The sequence below is a fragment of the Pteropus vampyrus genome, unplaced genomic scaffold, assembly GCF_000151845.1.
Source record: "Pteropus vampyrus isolate Shadow unplaced genomic scaffold, Pvam_2.0 Scaffold2, whole genome shotgun sequence".
NCBI lineage: Eukaryota > Metazoa > Chordata > Mammalia > Chiroptera > Pteropodidae > Pteropus > Pteropus vampyrus.
In genome coordinates, this window is record NW_011888783.1 from 35,492,978 (window position 1) to 35,514,558 (window position 21,581).

The 21,581-nt window shown below is 43.3% G+C and overlaps 1 protein-coding gene across 4 annotated transcripts in view; it reads right to left on the reverse strand.

Moving 5' to 3' along the window:
* Positions 1-450: 450 nt before the first annotated feature.
* Positions 451-21,581, reverse strand: part of KIF5C (kinesin family member 5C) — a 146,700-nt gene continuing 125,569 nt past the window's right edge. Inside the window, exons 22-26 of one of the 4 annotated variants that reach the window (XM_011359567.2) lie at positions 21,476-21,547; positions 18,924-19,028; positions 16,919-17,135; positions 15,609-15,725; positions 451-4,113 (exon numbers count right to left, since the gene is read on the reverse strand). In XM_011359567.2, coding sequence (XP_011357869.1) covers positions 15,616-15,725; positions 16,919-17,135; positions 18,924-19,028; positions 21,476-21,547 — 504 coding nt within the window. In that variant the 3' untranslated portion in view covers positions 451-4,113; positions 15,609-15,615. Of the gene's footprint in view, positions 4,114-10,311; positions 14,081-14,468; positions 14,662-15,608; positions 15,726-16,918; positions 17,136-18,923; positions 19,029-21,475; positions 21,548-21,581 lie in introns of those variants that run through there. The other 3 variants (XM_011359581.2, XM_011359574.2, XM_023530232.1) reach the window with 3 other exon arrangements.

Here is a 21,581-nt window from a genome sequence, read left to right on the forward strand (position 1 = left end):
GCCAATAATCTTTCAACGTAAACAGATCTCCAATGCATTAGCTGAAGAATGCCAGTGCTCTGAAACATATTATTAGAATAAGATCCTTTCGTGGGCAAGAAGAAATTCAGAAACTCAGGTAAACTCAGTCTACTGAGCTGTTAACTCAATTCTTTAAAAAAAGTTAAGACACTTATTTACATCAGTCGCTATCTTTTCAGTGCCGAAGGAAAGAATGTCAGGTTTCATGGGTTCTTCAGTGAAAAAAAAAAAAATAAAAGTTAAACATAGATATGCAGGCAAAATAAAAGACAAACAGGTCAAGGTTGACTTTGCTCACACTTTGAATTTGAGCTCCAGTTCCCTGAAATGAACTCCTTCGAGGCCAGAAAATGACTCATCCTAACACTGGCTTTGAGGACTTAAATGAGAGCACCTTTAGGATGATTCAAATAAGAAAAAACAGAGCAGTCAAAGTTTAATTCGATTTTATTTTCCACTTTTAGTTTTTTTTCAAATTATACAACATGCAGTCTGCCAGAGTATCCATACATCTTCATTTTAGAACCTAGAAGATTACCAAAATTTTCCATGGGCCAGGGGAGGGTTACTTGCAGATCTTTTGTTACATGTACTATATTACAGCATTATTACTTGATATAAACTGCCATTCTCCCCCTCAAACCACCAAAACAAGTTTGTCCACAATTTTTTAATGGAAGCTACTGTACAGATACATAAAGCCCAGAAAACACACATCTGCAGTACACACTACATACTTTACAAACTAGACATGAATAATTCTACAGAATGCCCTATTCCCCTTACATCTGCACACAATGAAAAGTATTTGAAACTGATATACAATTTGTAAATGTGTAAGCAGACTTCATGGAGTGGTGTTTCCTTGGCAATGACCTGGCCCTTGTTCCATACTTTTAAAAAGTCTAAACTGTGATGTTAAGTGAAGCCATTGTAGATTAGGATGGTTCTTTCAACTTGCTTAAGGGTGAGACAATGAAGTGAATGAAGTAAAATCCTTCCCCTGCCCCCTGCCAATGAAAAACTTCTCCAATGTCATATAGCCAGAATCCAGATGTCATCTGCCCTGCTAAAGAAAATAAAATGCACTTCTAAGAGGGGACTGTTAAGAGCTTTTATTTGCTTTCAGTTATTCCTGTAGGAAAGGAGAACTGGCAGGTCCTCCATGAGTCCTAGTGATGGTTTAGTCTGGCCTTGGACAGGAATATCATTTCCTTATGTGAATCTGGGGCTTCAAAATACACTACATGCAACATTCTAGTAGATATTTTTATTTCTTCACTTAAATCAATATTTCTATGAATTCTAATTTTCTTAATCATATGATACTCTTTAAGTCTTAATCCACTTACTGTTCTCCCTGCCATCTGCCATCAACAAAAGCATACTGTAGAGTATTTGAAGAGATGATGTGTTTGTACAGAAGTCTCTAGTAACTGACCAAAACACATTTGGCATTAATATATTTTAGTCTCCAAACATAAATCTTGATATCCCAAACAGCATTCCTCTAATTTAACAATTCACTACCCTGCAGTAGATTATTTGTCTAAACCATCTGGTATTCCCTTATAGAATCAAAGAGTAAACTTTCAATAAGTAGCATGAAATATCAAATTATTCATAGAGAAATACATACACACACATACACACACATACACACACACACGCACACAGAGTAAAAAGCAGCATCCAACTAAAAATATAACCACAGGCTCAATTCAGAAGGGTGGTTTTTTTACATTTAGAGTCCGAATGTAAAGGAGCAACAGTCTAAAGAAATAAAAATTGCATAAATGTGACTCTTTAAATAAGTGGCCTACAGACTATATGGTCTTGAAATTAGCTTATTACACAAAGTAATATTTAGGTATCTATCTGAATATACTGCATAAACCATTCTGATAATAATCTGCCTATATATTATCACAGTGAAGGAAAATTAGTTTAGAGGTCCTATAAAGATGAAAGCTAGGTGAACTGACTGGCTGATCAGCAACTAGCAGAATTATCTTTAAGAGACATCAAAGCCAACTTTCTCTGTGAATAAAAGTGAAGTGAATTTTGTGAGTCCCTTGTAGAGATCAAGCAATACGGCAGAACTACAAGTGAATGTTTCTTTTTGAAACATGAAAGGACCGAGCAATTCCTCAGAAGTAGAAAAGGGGTACCCAGGGAAAAATTACTTTGGAAAAAATCTAAAATAATCTACTAACGAGAGAGCCAAAAATAAATTACTGACCTTTGTTCAATTTCCAAACACAAAGTAATACAGTTGCATAACAGATAGTAGTGGTATAACAATTAACTGTCAATCCTCTCAAAGACCAACGTTTTAGCTTTTAAAATCAGAGGCAAGGTTATAATCTATGGCTTATGTTATCACCTGATAAGGTTTGTAAAACCTGCCCTACAAGGACCAGACAGTAATATGAGATGAGTACTGGCAACAGCCTAAGAAAATCAAACAGAAGAGTTTTAAAAATGCAAGTGAATGCAAAATTGTCATCTTTACCAAATAAATACTTCAGTAGAATTCATCCTCTTCTCTCCTTACTCCCCCGCCAAAACAAAACACACATAAACAAAGTGCAACATTTAACAAATAAATTAAGTCAAAGCAGCTTTGCTGTGTTAGGGAATTTTATACAAGAAGAGTATGGAAGTCAATTTACAGTCCTTAGTGCTTTATCCTCTTTTTCACTCACACTCACACACGCCCACACAGCCATGAGAAAGCTCAATGTCTCCCCCAGCATACATTTCATTCCAGTGGTGACAGCAGCAGGAACAGTGCCAGCTCACTCATCTTGGGCAGGCACAATGATAGGATGGGTGCTTTCACTGAAATTGGTTTGGTTGTCATTGACTTACCCTTGAATTTGTCAAAACAGTAGCAGCACAGAAGACCAACTTAATTGAATCTTGTCAGTTTCCCTGAAAACTTTACTACTTGGAAATCCATCATTTTAATATGCACAACTGGAAGTAAAAGTTGATTCAGCTTTAGATTCATGTATTTGAATACAGTAATAGCTAAATATTAAAAAAAAAATCCATACTGATTTCTTATTCTAAGATGAAACCTATCTATTTGATGCCAAAGAGAAAACTCAAATAAACAGTCACTAAAATAACAACATATTCATGGCACCATATTCATAGGCACAAAAATTTGTCAATTACTTTCTCCCCAGGGATTCCTCTCTCAACTGCTGGAATGATCCTGGATTTTGGCAGCAATACCCCCTCGAGGCTTAAGATGGTTCCCTAGAGAAAGAAGCCATCTCGATGCCAGCTCCAACAGGATCAGGGAGGAGGGGGGCAGCCCCATTTCCACTCATTCAACTTTGCAGCATTTTCAACACTTCTGAAGGAATGACGTTCTCGCTGGGCTGGCTGAGACTAGTTGCTGCAAGTTAAAAAGCAAGCCGCTCAGAGGTGAATTTTATGATTTTTCACATTTACACAGATGTGTTTGTTTGAATGAACAAATTCTACATTGCTACTGTCAGATTGTTTTTCTGCCTTGAAGAAATTTGCTTTGCATTTTAACGGGTGCCATACTAAAAGGTATATTTTACAGATCCAAAGATGTGACCAGGGTATTCAAAATGCTTCCTTGGAGTAATTTGTTTCGGAAAAGTGTTCAGAATGAAAATTTTGAACCCTATAGCAGCACTTTTTTTGTTCCCTAAAAATATAAAGTAATGTGTTTATTTTACAGGAAACCAGACAGTTGCGGCAGCATGATCACGGTCTGTCAGGGCGTTTGCTGGGACAGTGCCCAGAAAGAGGCTCCAGGGACCGCCCAGAGACCACCCAAAGCCCCGAGGCCGAGTCCACAGCAATGGTTTCCAGGAGTAAGTAGATCTTCTGTAATCATCCCCTTCAGGTTTCTCAGGAAGAGAAAAGTCCAAGCACACATCTGTACACAGAAATTCTACACAGCTCAAGTACCTGAAACTGGTGTACTGCAGATGGCTGGGGTAAGCAAGTGTAAAAGAAAACGGAAATTGTGTAGGAGGGAAAAAAAAAATAAAGGGAGTGGTGATTAATGTAGTCCTTGACATGCTACATGGAGAGTCGTATCTGTCGAAAGAGAACCAGAGAACACAGGCATTAGAGAACGCAATGGAAAATCACTCCTCAGAAAAAAAGGTTGTTTTAATTCTAGATATTTAAGATGGGAGCTGTCCAATAGAAACACCATGCAAGCCACATAATTTTAAATTTTAAGTGGCTACATTAAAAAGTGAAAAATAAACAGATAAAGTTAATTTTAATAATATATTCAATTTAACCCAATATATTCAAGATATTATCATTTTAACATGGAATCAGCAGTACATGCTGAGATATTTTACGTTACAATATTACTGAGACATTTCACAGTCCTTTTTCCAGTGTTTGCAATCTGGTGTATATTTACACTTTCAGCACATCTCAACTTGGACATTCCAAGTGCTCAGCAGTCACATGTGCCTAGTGATTGGACAGCATGACCTCCTACTAATTGTTTTTGCTTTAAGTGTTTAGCCCTGACAACAATCTCTTCCAAAAGTCAACATCTATTGAAACTATAGATACTCAGAGAAACATGACGCATTTTCCCATTCCTAAGGGGAAGTCGAACACCGTTTCTCAATTGCCAGCACTCTGGACACCAAGGTGGTTCAGAGACAACCCCTGACCCGAGCTTTCTCTCCAGGAAAGAGGTTCCCAGTACCAAAAGGTATGTTTCACCTGCACGGGGTGATGGAAGTTACTCAGTAGAGTGTCCCCTTTGATTTTACTCCACTTCCCACCAGGTGTTCATCTGATCACAGTCAGGTCTCCAGGATGAAAGTCTGAACTAGTCCAGACTCAGAGGCCACCCTTTGAACCAATCCAATAAACTCAGCTGTCAGGAAGAAAATAAAAAGTTCAACTTCCTCATACCAGCTGGATGCCCTAGGATTGACTGTGATCTTGCCTATGGGTTGTGTTCAGAGCTCGTAGTGCTTGTGGGGTGGGGAGCAGACGACAAGAGGTGGGGTAGAGCTTCAACCTTGAGAAGACTAGGAAAATTGCCCAGGACAGGAAATATGACAGACACTAAGAAAAAACCTAATTGTTCATTTGATTTTATAAAGAACTCCATAGCCCGACACAGTACTTTTCTGTTTTTGCCTCCAGAAGGCTTGTATCCAAATTGAGTGCTCAACTGTGGTAAATATCTCAGATTCTAGCTACAATGCCCTCTCCCTAATTTTCTCTCTTTACTCTCCTGATTTATGAGTTATAATAATGTAAGCACCTCACATTTTATATAAATAAGCAGGATGTAAATTATAAACAGAAAAAATCAGGATGTGGAAAAGCATTATGAGTAGAAAAGAACAAAGTGGGTAAAAAAAAAAAAGAGGACTATAGAACAGAAATTAAATTTAAAAAAAGAGAACAGATTCTTTTAAGATTATCACTTCCTCCCTGACACACACAAAAAAAATGACTATTCAAGGCGCTCATTTGGTAACTATTCCAACAGGATAATCACTTATAATTACAAAGCTGCTCAATTAAAAGTGGCTTAAACAACCTTATATGGTGATATTCACATTATTTTCAGAGGTCACAGAGAGACAGGTTTGTCTTTGAGAACAGCATCTTTAATATTTAGCCTTTCTGGTGAGATTTTATGCTTGTTAGGACCTTAGAAATGAAATACCCAAAAGCACGGCCATAGCCGTCATTTAAATCCACTTCAAGCTGAAAACCAATAGGCGCAGGAATGCTGTCTGAATATCATCAGTAAAATCCCCATTTCACTTTCCTTACAGGTTCACTTTTCCAAGAACACTATCTCAGAATCACTTAAGGGTCCCCTGGTCAGATGAGATGGTCTTCCTGCGTGCCTGGAGGCAGGGAGGTATGAGCACATACCTTAAATTGTAGGATTATGGCTTAACACGATGATTGCAGCCAACCCATGTTGACAGAGCCAAACATTAGACTCACAAACTCAGCGGCCTCAATAACTCCAGCAGACCATGAAGTGACACGATTTCCACCAGAAGGCCTTTCATTCAAATCCCCTACTTCCCCCAGATGCAAGATTCAGCACGTTTTGGCTAATAGTTTGGAAGAAACAGGGGGCCACAAAGGAGGCCCAACCTGCCTCATTCAGTCACCATAAGGAGGGTGAGAGAACTGAGATTGTGACAGGTTGCAAAAAGGAGAAACGCAGGAACTCCACCAATAACAGGTTCTTTATTATGTACAGGTTGTTTTTCATCCCAAGTTAAAGATCTTTATGTGCCTATCTGCTAATGATGTCTTTCCAGCAAGCCCGAGAAAAACATATTCAACTAGGATACTCCTATCAATCCCTTGACTATCTGGATGTTCCTCTCTTCAGATGAACTTGGGAGAGAAAATGGATATAACTTATAAAGGTAAATGGGTTAACCTCAAGAGAAACAATTTCTGGCTGTTCTGATCACACAGACTAGCCACCTGGCCAGGCTGGCAAATCTTGAGAACATTTAAAACCCAGCTCTACTGGCCCTCAGAGATGGTTCAGAGCTGTCACCCACTACCTAAAAGCAGGGTGCTAGACCAAGTAACCTGACTGATCTGTGCCCTAGTCTCGGCTGACCCGGAGATGCTAATTCAGAACAGCAATGTGTGACCAGGTTTAGAAGGAAATAAAATCACCTTTCTTTAGAAGGGGTGGGGAGGGCTGAAGAAAGAAGCTTATTATATAAGAATTTTGCAAGAAGTATTTGGAGATTTCCCTCCCCAACCTGGCTTTTGCAATCGCTTGCAGTGGATTTACACTTAATCCAAACAGTACATAGTTTTATCTTTTCTTTCGCCTTTCCACAATTCGATCCTCACATTATAAGAATTACTAATTGTACTTTACGTAACGCTACTGAACAGAAGTGGATTTATCTCACAGGAGCATTAGTGCAATCCACCGTGGAGGAACAATTTTAGTTGCTTTCAATTTATAACTCTGAGAAACGTGACGTCGAGGAGAACTCAAGTAGTGCAGCCTACTGTACTGCAGATGAAATAAGGAATTCTCTCTTCCAGATCCTCCATGATTCCTCCCTTTGAACTCACAATGCTAGATTCAAAGTCGCACACCACAACAGTACCCATGGCATGAGTCATGTTTGTCCTGCCTTCGCTGAAGTCCTGCCTTGTCTATTCTTTTTAGGCCTGTCCCTGCTGCCATGTAATACTGGCTAATATTTGTGACAGCCTAATTTTTACCTGGCACTCTCCTAGGACTTTTCAGTCTTCTTTTATATCATCTCATTCAATTCCCAGAGCAAACCTGTGATGATAGTACTAAGATCATACTTCTCTATGCCACAGTTTTCTTAGTTGTTAAATGGCCAAGAATCCTGTCTGGAGTGACAAGGCTGAGTTTCTTTCATATATTTCAACTAAAACAACACACTGCAACAACAGATAGAACACAGAAGCAGACATGAGAATCCTATTAAGCCAAATAGTAAAAAGATTTGTAAAAAAGGTAAAACAATGCCATTCTGCTCAGTTTTTTGTTTTGAAAAATAATTATTTTTCACTAAAAATGGCGTTTATATTAGTAGTAGTAACATTTTAATTTTTTTTTCAATCTCTAATATAAATCATAATGGTAGATGTAACCCAGAAATAGCAAAGCTCTTTGATGTCATTGATACTTTTTAAGATATAGAGGGTTCTAAAGTCAGAAACTCTGAAAACTGCTACATAGCAGATCAGAGGTCTTAGTCCAAGACCTACTATGAACAAGTCGTGTGACCTTGACAGTTCATTTTACCTCTTTAGAAAGCAGAAAGTAGAATGAGACTAGCCTAGATAATGATGATGCTCTGTGCCAGGCATTTGTCTAAGCTCTCTATAGTATATATTCACACATTTAGTCCTCACAGCTACCCTATCAGTAGGTACCTTCACTGGTCACATTTTACAGAGGACACTGAGGAACACAGAGATGAAGTAACTTGCCCAGTATGTAACCAAGCCAGGATTCAACCCCAGGCAGTGCAGCTCTAGATCCTGAGCCCACAACCACTCAGCTACTCTGCCTGTAGCAAAGAGTACCCCCTGCATGGCACATTCTTCTGACTCAATCTTTTCACTGCTAGGACTGTAGCAGTAGCAAGTTGAATGGCACGGTAGTTTAGATGTAGATCAAGTGTGTGGCTTAAGGATACTATGTGATCTGCTGTAAATGCAGCTTCTTGGCTTCACATTTCAGAGGGCTAAATCTGAAAGCAACTCCTTGCCCACCCTCCGTGTGTGCAGTGAACCCACTTCTGCTGTTGACAGAAGTCACCTTGTGCACCTTATGTGTATATAACATTCTTTATTTGTAATTGGAGTGCTAAAACCAAGAGAAAGAGAAAGATGAACCCTACAAATGGTTCCAAGACAACTTAGATCCAGGTATTTGGGACAGAGAAAAGAGTAACAAGGAAAGACAGAGTGAATCAGAAAAGCAAATAGAGTACAAATGAGCAGTGCCAGCTTGGGAAGCTTGGCCTGAACCTAAGGATCTACCAAGAACCAAATAGGAAGGACTCTGTTGTTTTAGTAGTCAAGGCTTATGGAGAGAACTCCATTCTGCCTGAGGTATAGTCAGGAGAGTGATGCAGGTAGAGGGGTAGAGTGGGGGTTCAGAGAACATGAACATGAACTTTCTCGATTCAAAGAAAACAGAGCCAGTGGCCTAAGTGGACCTAAAGTTTAGGGCTTTGTAATGAATGTGGGAAAATGGCCAGGGATATTCAGAGGAAACCTGAGATTTAAGTGCTAGACTGGAAAGTTTATTTGTTAAGTACTGGATTGCTTACTGTGACGAGACTTCTTGGAGTAGAAAGTCATCTGTGCATTCTAAGTTAGTCTGGGCCAACTGTGACAGACTGAAGATTCTGAATATAGCAGGCACACAAGCAACACGGAGTCCAGAATTTTAGGCCCTCAGTCACAGATGAATGTTGTGGCAGCAAAAAGAAATGGTGGTGAAAACCCAGAAATCTTTGTTACTTGTCTGCTTCCATCCCACCATTTAGGAAGTTAAAGATACTATTTTTATTAACAATTAACAAATATATTCACAATAAAGGTCCTGAAGTAGTGAAGCCTGAAGAAAATAATACAGAGCCATCCTACAGTGACTGTCACTGATCCAGAGAATAGCACACAATTCGGAGACACTGGGGTCATAACAGAACAGGCTCCTTTGATGGCTTTTTGTAGTCACATTCACCTGGATGACCCTGCTATAAACTGCACAAGTCCCTTTCCAGAGCTGTTTCCTTTACGCCTCAAATTATGAAAAAGCACATAGCATACAAACATGAATTGCTTCTTCAAATGTCCTATAAGAGCTCTAATGAGTCCCTTCTGACTCTACCATTGTAATTTTACCAAATAAACTTTGACAAGTTTATCAAAACTTTATTAAACAAGATATGATTTCTAGACTTAATATATATGGTTTTAATAAAAGTGCAGTCCCCAAAATGTCCGTCTTCACCTATATCAACGCAGCAAGATGCATCCTGGGTCTTTGGTTCATTTCACAGTATTTTCAATTTTATCTTTCTGGCCACGAAAATCTGAAGCATTAATGTGTGTATTCCAGATGATCTAGCTGACTACCTTGTAAGCAAGCATTCCTAAGCAACCGCAGCCCCACACTCGCTTTATGCTACAAACAAGTTGGCACTGCTCCTCATGACTTTTGTCATCCTCAGGCTAAAAAGATCTAAACTCGTCAGGAAAATGATGTGTTCCAGGCACAAGAAGACACAATGACCAGAAGGCTATGATCCCTCAGTGGCTCTAACAGAGAAAGGGGGTGAAAGAATTGAGTCATGTCATGACACACGGAAGTGGTACAGGCACAGCAAACTATGCCAGAAGAAACGTATTCCGGAGTCACACCGCACCTAGCTCTTTATTTTCAGCGAAAGATGATCTTTCGTTAAATTATATTAAGGTTGGTGATTTAGATTTTTGATCTGTGGTTTTATTTTAATGTAACCTCTGAATTTGTTTTGATTTGATAGTTGTGTAAGATCTGTTAAGTCCAAGGAATATATACTGTTTTAAATATGCAAATATTTAATCATCATGCTATAGTAATGTAAATAAACTCTGAGACTCGGTGACAATTTTATTCTTTTAAAAGTACTCTATTTTGTTCAAGTTTGAGAAATAACAGTCTAAATATAGGAAAACCGAAAAAGACCGTTCTGCCTCACAGTCCTCCAGAAAACAGCAGAGGCTTCAGCAGTGCCCCACTGGCGCCATCTGGTGAATACATCTGAACGAGTGCTTGATAAAGCACCGCCAGGAAAGGAAGTGGTCTGCCTGGGCTCTCAGAACCGGGGAGCGAGGCAAGTATTTAAATGGTGTCTGCATTAAATGTGGGACCTCGAATAAGCACTTAGCACTGCCTGAGAGGGCTGTTTCACACCTCCTCTATTCTCCAGCCTGCAGCCCATCTACCCCACTCCCTCTCAGCTGATAACCTGGCTTCTTACTCGCGTGAGACCCCTTTCACCTCCCTGCACATCCCATTCACCACCTGTTCCAGCACCTGCACTCTACTCTGCCTTCCGGTCACCTTGAATGCAGTGTCACCTCTGCTTATTCACTAGATCACAGAACCTCTGATGTAGCCAATACCTTTACTGGTAGTTCTTCTGTCTCCTGCACGATCCATTTCCCCTCTCAGCTGGATCATTACCATCCACATACAAATAAACTGTGATAGTGCAAACCCCATGTTAATCCCACATCCCTCCATTCAAGTAACACTCCAAGCTGGTGCAGCTGCTGACTCTACTTCCCCACCTCCGCTCTCCCTAGTCTGAGCTAACTGGGCGTGCTTCCCCATCCGCTGAAGCTGCTGAGGTCACTGCTTTCCAGCCTTCACCAACTACCCAGTCCCCACTGTCATCTTCCTCAAGCTCTGGGCATCCTTTGACACAGATGACCACCTTTTTCAAGGAACCAGGTCTGTACTTAGCCTCTCCAAATTTCACATTCTCCTTCTCAGATGACTTTGCTGGTGCCACTTCCTTTTTCTGAAGTCCCCGGGGCCTGGTCTAAGTCCCCCATCTCTCTGCTACTGTCCACCCTTCCTCTAAGTCACCTCCTCCAGAGCCACAGCCTTAAACACAACCTACAGGTCATACCTCTCTACCACCTCAACCCCAACTTCTTTCTTGAGCTTCACTTATCGATCCAACTGCCTACTCAACACACACACTGGACGGTGAGCTCGGATAGATGTCTAAGAGGCAACTTATAAACAGCATGATGAAAGTCAAACTCTGTTTTTCCGTAAAACCTGCTCACACCCAATTTTTCCAGTTATGCTAAAAGGTACCAATATTTACCTGGTTGCTAGGGCCCAAACCTGGGAACCACCTTTGAATTCCATCTCCTCCTCTCCCCTCCACCCTCAGCTCTCACACAGGAGCTGACTCTGACCACTTGGCACATCTCTGTTGCCACCACCTCGGCTCCGTGCTATTTTCTTACAAGTGGACGCCCTCAACAGCCCCCTAGGGGAGCCCCTGCTCTTAACTCTCACCACATCCCCATCCTTTATCTGGATCCCGGCCCAGGATGGCCCTTTCCAATCATGAACCAGTTCCCGCCACCACTTCCATCCCAAAGCCCCCAGTGGCCCCGATCACACTCTTGACTGCTCACCTGGGCCTCGAAGCCCTTATTTATCCAGTCCCCATCTCCTCCCTAACAACCCGAATCATGATGGTCTCCTCTGTTCCTTGCGCTTTAGCCCTGTCAGTCTTCCATGGCTCCTCAAATATGCCACAGTCCTTCTCACCTTCCAGCGAGTGTCTGTGTCACTGTCCCAGGACATTTGAGTGACTGGCATTTTTCGATATTCAGTTCTTAGCTCAAATGCCACCCCCTCTTTTTAAACAAGCATCTCCCATCCCCAGTCTATTAACCTGATCTTATTTTCTTCAGAACACTTGCCACTATCTTAAGTGACCTTGTTCATTTGCTGTGTCTCCCACCATAGTAAGCAAATCGGTGCATAAGAACAGAGCTTGCTCATTCACTGTTAAACCAAGAACAGGCTCTCGATGTCTGACCCCATGTCATGAATGAGGAAACTGAGGCTGAAGGATACCAAACAACTGGCCCAATGTCACACAGGAGTAAAGCCAAGGCCAGGGCTGGAACCCGCGTCTGGCCAATCCCATATCCCATGTCCCATGTCCTTAGCTTGCTGCACTATACTGCCCCATGTCCAGTTTTAGGGTCTGAAAAAGATGGTCCCCCTTCCCGTGAGGCAGCTGCCCTAGATCTGAATGAACTAAATGAGCATTACCCCGGGTTCTTTTGATCTACATGTTGGTTTCTATATGTCGATTGCTACATCTTCAGTTCCTCTGAAATCCTGAAAATAAACCAAAGTACTCCTTGTGATTATATTTCTTGAACCCTGAAATGGAGCAGAAGAAAACCTTAAAGATATCCAGATGCTGCTCAAGTATAAATATGCCACTCTGGCTCCAACAGGAGGGCTGGGAAGGGTCAGCAGTTGAGGTCATTTCCGCCCACGGCAAACACACTTCAGAATGAGAATCCGAAGGGTACAGAAAGACCACCTCAAAAAGGGGTTTATCTCACCTAAACAATAAACTCTGTATTTCCAATAATTTCTTTTAAAATGACTTAGTGTTTCCTCACTTCCAATTATGATTCCCCACTCTATCGGTTGCTATCCTTTTTATTTTTATTTTTTTATTTTATTTTTTTTACTTCCACTGACAAATGCCCAGTCATTTTCCTACAGTCAATGTTCTTATTCATAACTTTTAAGTAAATAAATGATAGTATCTTTAAAATCCCTTATATCTTCTCATAGCGGCAAACAGGATACTCAGACATGGGCTTTCCCCACTGTTATAATCTACTGCTACGGAGAAAACTAAAAATTATTTTGTAGCAACTACGTAAATTAAAGGAGATTATAAACCAACATTTATCAGCTGCGTGCACTGTGCCAAGTACTGCACTGCTCATCTACCCTAGAAGCCGACATTCTGAGTGCTTGTGACATGCCAGGCGGCTCAGAAGCATGACCTCATTTGGTACTCATACCAATGTGAATGACCCAGGGAAAATGTTCTCCCTATCTCACAGTGAGGAAACTGACTCAGAGATTAAATAACTTGAAGAAAGTGGAAGACCTGCCACTGACCAGGTCTCTTGTCCAAAGCCAGACACCGCAACCACACCGCCATCTTGACAACGGGAAAGGGGCCCGTTTTGTGAGGTTGTGAGAAAAGCGCATGGCCTGTACTTTGAGTAGGGAAAGAAATGAATCACCATGGTGGTGAGGGTGGTTCTGTGACACTGAAAGTCTTCAAAGTCTCACCAGACCGACTAATCTTCAATCTTCACATGAGAAGAGGATATCCAGGTGATCAATGGCCAACGTTTGGTTGTATGTACCTTACATAAAATGTGGGTCTGGCAGACCTTTATGGGACAGCATTGGGGAAGTGACTGTCCACTGCAGTGTCTGGACCTAGAGTCCCTGGGCTGGTATATTTATTAAGGGTTTGCTGGGAGCCAAGCACAGTGACCTCTCTGTGCGCTACTCAAATGGGGTAACGTAGATACTACATTTAGCACAGCGCGGCTGCACGCTAGATGTTCAATTAACACAGAGTGCTGGCTGTCTACTCCGGCATCCGTCTCCTGCCCTCAGCAGAACACCACTCTTCTTTGGGGGCAGTGATGCGCCCAGCTTTTTAAAAGACCATCCTTTCTAGCCTCCCTTGCAGATAGATGTGGCTACGTGCCTCGGTTATACCAGAGGGACGTGGGCATCAGGACTGTATGGACTTCTGTGAAGGCTGCTTAAAGGGAGCCGATTCAGTGGGAGGGAGAGCTGCTTCTGCCTCTTCTCCGCTTCCTCTCTGCTTACTACACTTGGAACGTAAATTGTAAGTCATTTTGATGGCCTTGAGATAATCTTGAAGAAGCAAGGTACCTGCGGAGGATGATGAGTCTAAATTTAACAGGTTAGCTTTCTGTCATCACTGTAGAGTACTTTTACCAGCCATTGGTAGACCACCTCAAATTTCCTTTATGTGACAAACACTTCCATCCTGTACAAGCCGCAGTTACTTTAAGATAGTAGTTCTCAAACTCTGGTGGCAAACACAACCATGTGGGGGGAGTTGGTAAAAATACAAAGGCGCAGGCCCTATGCCACTTCAATGAGCCCAGGTCTCTGGGTGCCAGATGATGCCAACGCCCACAAAGGTCCAGAACCAGTGCTTTTGTACGCTTTCCTGTTCTAACCTGTGCAACTTGATCTTACAGTTCCCTTTTAGTGTCAACCCCAGTACTGATCGCATGGCAGTCAAAAGCAATTTTACAACATCCAATTTTATTTTATTTCTGTTTGAAAGTGGAGATCAGATCTGAATGGGGTGGCCCTCCCCATTTCCCATCCACTCTTCTGGGATATGGCAGGCGGTGGTGACTATGTTGCCCACTCACGAGCTTCCTCGACCTCCTTCTTGTCCTGCTAACCTGACGGCCCCTGTCTTGCCCCTTGAATGCTGCCTGGGGGAGCACAGATAAAAGTCGTCTGGGTGCCTCCCAGCCCATCCTCCCTATGTGAGGGCTCCAGGCTCCTCCCGTTCACCTTCCTTACCTTGATGCAAAAAGGACTAGGTGAGAAACCACACAGCTCTCCTGAGTTGCCCTTGGTCATTGAGCCTTTACTGTGCAAGCTCACCCATCTTTTAAGCAAGCTTCCTTAGTGAGGCACAGAGTCCAAGGACAATGTGCATGGCCACCTCCTCCCATCCACAGGTTACTGGTTCAAAGAGATTTTTAAAACAGAGTTTTCTGGATACCTAGTTGTCTGTCTGCCCTGCCCAAAAGGACAGGCTTTGCTCTCTCCTTCTTTCTTCCAAAGCATATCATTTTTATTTTTTTCTTTTTGCTGGTAGAACAATCTTGGGCATGGGGGTTGTGGAAAGAAAAGTCAACAGCCCATTATCTCAAAGAAAAAAAGTGGTCTGGATCCACCTAGATATAAATTAGTATAATTCTGAAAAACTCCATTTGTTGTGTTCAGATAGTAATTATAAAAATATGACTTTCCATTATCTAGTTCTTTCTTTCTATTCAGTTCCTGAGACTTAACCACCCACATCTGTATGTTTTAGGCAAAAGCAGTTGACAAACGGGTAATGCCCTTTTCGATGCCAGCTACAGAGGGGAGTCCCACAGACAAAAGAAAGCTCAGGTGACTCATTCATCACACTCTCATCTACCCCTGGAGGGGCCCTGGCACCAGTGGCCCCAGCCAGAAGACCCCCAGGGCTTTAGATTGAGTTGAGGATAGGCCCAGGTCCCTGATAATCTGAAGCCCAGGGCCCGTCATGGGGCAGAGCTCTCTTCTATTGCAGGCCCACATGCACATGGCCAGAAGCCAGGCAGCCTAGGGATCTATCTGCCTAGGGCTGCCCCAGATAGAAACCACCCTGACACCAGGGACTCACTTCATATTTATTTCTGGTAGTGAGTGGAGTTTGAAGAGCCGCCTCCTCCTCCTCCTCGGATGGCGTGGACGGCTGTTGGAGATGATGCTGGGTAGTGTCCAGGGCGGATGGGCTTGGCTGTATCCAACCGATAGAAAGAAGAGAAGAAACATTCAGAAAAGGCTTCAGCAGCCACACCCAGACGCCTCCAGTCCACATATGAAAACAAAGAGGCACAATTCTTATCAACGTTACAGTTCTCAACCACCAGGCCTTTCTGAACACAGGAGTACTGCCCTCCTGTTAGTACAGTCAGCCAAACCAGGGCACCTGACATTTAGGAGACAGAAAGAACTTACTTATCAATTATTTTAATTCAGATTGAGGAAAATTAGAAACAAAGCACTTTCAGTTTTCTCTGAGGTAGATCCATAGGTCCCCACAGGTTCCCAGGGCATCTGTGTAGCCCCTGAAATCGGATGCAGAATTCTGCCTGTGATACATATTTCTGTGGATAGGGTCCATATTTTTCAAAAGGTATAAAATTCAATAAATACAAGAGTTTAAAATCCAATGAACCACTAATCTAAAGCACAATCTTAAAACTAGAAATATGAAATTACTGGTTTATAAAACATCTGCACAACACTATCTGATGGGCAATAACATTACATGCTATTGGAGATGTTTCAATTGTTTTAAAAGCACTCTAGAGAACATCCCTAAATCCCTTTCACTCCTACGGCTCTATCCTAAGAACTATGACTCAGCAGCTACACTCTCATTCTCTGCATGGGCAAAATGCCCAAACCCAGATCTTGAAGGGGCTGGATGCCCAGGCCCCCTCCCCAGCTTGGAGTCACACCCCTCTCACTGTTGCCAGGCCTGGGAGTCAGGCATTTCCAAACCTGCACTTGAAAGCAGCTTTCCCTGAGGCTTTTGGCTACACACGACTCCTTCACGGTTCCGCCCAGTGCAGGACAGAAGGGGCCTTCGGGCCTTGCTGAGAAACAGCTGTGTGTTCTGCTATCTCTGAGAGCGCATCTCTTTTTACAGCCCAACACCTCTGTCGAGGCTAGCAGGCCTCCCTGCTCAGCTCCGCAGCGGCGAAGGCCACAGCGCAGGCCGAGATCTCTCAGTATAAGGAAGTAGGTGCCTGGCGTTCCCATTCTCCCAGGCCTAGGTCCTGCAGAACTGATCAGAGCCATTCAGGTGACCCAGAGCAGACTGTCCAGGTGGCCTCAGAGCACCAGTGCTTCTGGCCTGTGGGATCCTTACCTTTTAGCAAGGGCCCAAGCGAGAAGGCACGTATGACGGGTGAGAGCACGTACCTATCTGGGCCGAGTGGGCCCTCCTGGCCATGTTCTTGGCTCGCACTGCCTCCTTGATGCGATCTACCTCCTGCTGGTAGCGCTTGCGGTCTCGCATGGCGTTCTCCTTGGCTTCCTTCAGCGCGCTTTCCAGAGCCTTGACGCGCTCCGCGGTGGCACGCAGCCGCTTCTCCAGCTTGGGCAGCTCACAGCGCAGGTCTGCGTTGTCCCGGACCAGCTGGGGCAAGGAGTGGAAGGTGGGGAGTTATCAGCCGGGCGGTGGGGCCGATAGGAGGGGCCGATAGGAGGGGCAGATCCACCTCGCGGGGTAAAGAACGTGATCAGAAAGCAGCTACAAGCAGACTCTGTAGCTGACTGACCCCGCCCCCCCAGGTGAAAAGGCCACGTGACCATCACCTCTGGGAGTAGAAAGGGAAAATAAAAACGCCATACACTGGGACTCTGATTTGCTAAATACAAGATTCACAGGAGTGAGGATGGGAGAAGGGATAGAAAATAAAATGAAAAGCCATTTCTAGCCACAGGAAACTTTCAGGCTTGGACAGGATTTACTTCCTCTCTAGTGTGCGCAGGTGGAGCAAATAGTGTGAGAAAACTGAGTGCTCCGACTTTAGCAGGTGAAAGCTAAGAAATGGAAGGCAAAAGCACTCAGTGAAAGACACATTCTGAGGCTCCCCAAAGGCCTCCTTCCATGCAGGACCCACTGCCTATAGCAGCATGAGGTTTGGACCCCTCTCTGCGATATATCCATAAGCGAACAGGCAACTTGGGGGCAACTGCTCATTCTTTCATTACTTAAGATCCTCAGTGAAGAAGCAACGGGCTCACCCTGGGTTAGGAGTGGGCTCAGGAGCCAGCTCTATTATTTCCTGGCCATCTGACTTGGTATAAATCATTCAACCACTACAAGTCTAGGGTTTCTCATCCTTAAAAAAAAAAGCGGGAGGGCGGGGCGGGGGGCGGACATAATAGGACCACAGTGGAAATCCAAGTGGATAAAGAAAAGTTTTGAAAATTAGTTAAGTCCTATATGACGTCGGAACTATTGCTGGGTCCATATCTGTGTTCTTTATCCCCGTTTTTCAGTACTAGCTCCAGTGCCTGGCAGAGAGTATGTCTTTAATAAATATTCATCAAATTCATATAGAAAATAATTATGAATTTCAGAGCCCTATTCTCTGGCAGTTTTTGCTTTTGTATTCCTCATCAACAATTTATTTGAATGACTTTAACTACATTGAATCTCTTGTCCTTGCTCTGGGGAAAAATGTCACATCAGTAATGTTAAAGAGGACTTAACAAGTCAAAGAGGAATGGCATCCTCTCAGCCATGTAGCATGAAGGTGGACCATCTCTATCGTATCTCTAATCTTTAGGATTTAGAGAAAACAGTCATGAACATTCCAGCATTCGGAGAAAAGAAACAACTTGCCTAAGTCACGGGTAGGTTTGGACATGGTTATTGCTCTCCGTGACTCTACGCAAACTCCAGGACATCACAGGAACCTAAGAAGGTACCCAAGAAATAGAGTGACAAAGCAGAGAGAGGGAGGGCCAGTCCTGGTCCCAGTTCTCCCACCCATGGGATGAGGCAAGTCACTTCTCTCCCAGTCTGTTTCGTCGGTAAAAGCAAGGGGCCCGACACATCTCAATGGTGGCCACTTTGCCTTCTGTGGAGCCTTTGGGTCCACAGAGGGGCCTCAGATGTGTCATGCAAGACAATGAGGCCAACTAGGGGGACTGAGGTTGGGACTGGAGGCAGGATGAAAAGACAGGACTCAAAACATCCCCTTCCTCAAGCCCCAGAGAACTCAAACTCAATTCCTTATATTTGGCTGATAAAGTATTTTATATGTAAGGGAAGTCACTGAGGACTAAAGGATTTCAAGGACCCTTCCAGCAGTAACATTCTTCAATATTGGAGCCTTCTCCCTGTACTGTGGCTAGCAGGGATCCTTGCCAGGAGAGGAAGAGAAGCAGAAAGAAGCTGGCACAACTCTCCTACCTGCTTGTGAACCTTCGTGAGCTGCTCCAGGTTATTCTCCAGGAAGGAGATTTTCTGCTTCTGGGCAGCACTGCCTCCTCCATCATCACTGTCCAGCTCTACACTCTGTATCAAAACCAAGGAGTCAGCAGACAAGCCTTCATACGGCCCACCCTCAGCCCCAGCTTAGTGTGGACAATACATTTAAGTATTTTTTAAATTCACAATCCCACTAAAGGTTATTCTGAAAATGAAAATGAAAAGAAATTCTACAAGTTTAGACTCAATGACCTTCCCAATTACAATTTCCTTGGTTGGTGTCAAGAGTGTTATTTTTCAGAGCGTTGGGGGGGAAAAAAACTTGAAATCTTGTTCTGAAAGATACAGATTAGTTCTCCTTGTGAAATATACCTCTCCCTTGAAGGTAGGTAGACTTTTCTTCTCAAAAGGAAGTGTTCTAAAACTCATTAAGAAGAACCAATGTGAAAACATAAACCCAAGGCCTAAAGTTAATTGCAAACATCTCAACTGAGATAATAAGTTACCAAGCTGTGGGCAAGTGTCTGTGGTCCCAATGAGAAGTCTCAGTGGCCTCTGCTCTGTCTCTTTGGATTCTACTTCCATGAAATTCCTTAATGAATCCATCTCAAAAGTCCCAGCATCTGAGTGCTATGCTGGGTGAACTTTATCAGATCTTGAGACTGGCAAAAACACTGCCCTCCTGGCACTGCCAAGACAGGTTGGGAAGTCCATGTGCAAACACATCCTGGAGTCCAAAACTGACAAAGCAAGCTTGCTTTGTCTAGTTACAGAAAAGATCATCATCCTTCTTCTGAGAGGTAATGGCTATAAGAGCATCTTAAGCCTGTGTCTCTTCAGTCTAAAACCAAGGTTCTCGAACTTCACCAGGAGGAGGATTTGTCAGAACTCAGATTGCTGGGCCCCACCTGCAATCTCTGATTCAGTGGGTCTCAGGTGGGTCTGCAAATGTGCATATCCAGCAAGTTCCCAAGAGATGCTAATGAGAACCACAAGTCCTTCCTAGAGTTTTGTGAAATCAGGGAAGTTTGATCTTAAGCTCTTCACCCTACCTCAGACCACCTTCTCTCTCCAACGGAGTCTTTTCAGTTCTTGTCATAACCTCTCCAGTCTCCCTCTCCATCACCTCTGCTCTGGCCTCTCTCTCCCATGTGGTCTAGGTCCTATAGTCATTTCTATTTTGATGATCATGGTCTCTACATATCTGCCTGACCACTGCCATTCAGGCCTTGAAATATCCCATCACTTTCTACCCCCTTTTCTTTATTTTTATTTCCAGGACTCCAAACTCCCTAGAACCATGCTGTCAGGGGCCATGGCAAACCTGTGGTCTGGCCCTCAGCTGGACACTGACACTACTGCTCAACAATCCTTTTACTCGTCCCCAGCAAACTCCCCCGACAGCTGCCTGAGCCTTCTCCTTCCTTCTCCACTGAGGATAGAGCATCCACGTTAACTGAGAGCATCGAAGTCCTCAGATGCATCTCTTTCCACTGTTATTATTTCCCTACAAATGTCTCCATCTCGGCTTCTTCACTTCTCTCTGGGAAAATATGTCCCTTCCCCTGACAGAGCCTAACACATCCTTCTACGCTAATAATTCTGTCCCCCTCTAATCTGACTCTAGCAATAACCTATTCTTTTTTTTTTATACATTTCACCTTCTTTCCTTGGCTCCTTCGTACACGTGCATGCATGCGCACATACGCGCACACATTTTTCTTAAGTATAGCTTCCTTCCGGCCTATTATGCCTCAGGATATGGCCCATGGCTGCTTGTCCCCATCGCTTTTAAACATTCTGAAAGAGTGGCTGCTGTTTCCATCCCTCCCTCTGTCTTTAAACCTCTGTAAGCTGCTCTGGGGGTGCACCGTATGGCAACTCCCCATGATCACTGTGTGTGGCACGAGGATCAAAGAGGCTCAGATTCAGAAGGCACACAGACCTCATTCCAGTCCTATCTTTGACTCTCTCCAGCTGTGCAATCTTGGGCAAGTTATTAAACCTCTGACCCTATCTCCACATCTGCAAAACAGAACGCCAAGAACCACTTACAGAGTGTCTGGGAAGAGCAGATAAGACACCGGATGTTCCAGTGCTTCATACACTCTGACCTAGCTCCTAGTGGCCTCCTAACAGGCCAGCAGGAGGCTGTCACCTCTATCTTCACTAGGTGTCTGGCATTGCTCACCAGACTTTAGGGTGACACTGTCCAACAAGACCCCACTGGGTTTTCCCTAAACCGTGCAGAGTGGCTTTCACACTACAGCCAGATAAGTATGCGTTCACTTAAAATGAAGACCCAGGGAGAAAATTATAACTTCCTTTTACTAAGAAGGAAAAATCAGATGGAAAAATGTTCCCAAGTAATTTTTGCCTCTAGCACATTCTTTTAATAACATTCTCTGGCATTAAGTAATTAATGTTTAAGCATAACCAGCCCCAATTTTAGCAAGCAATATTTCAACTGAAAACGATTCTTTCTGGCCATCTTTCTTTTCTTCTCGGTCCCGGTCACACAAAATAGAACTCACTTTTTTAACCCGGGCAGTCAGATCCTGGACGAAGAGTTTACGGAGGTTGTGCAGAGTCTGCAGTTCCCGAGACTGGAAGAGAAGATTGTTAAAATGCCACTTAAGC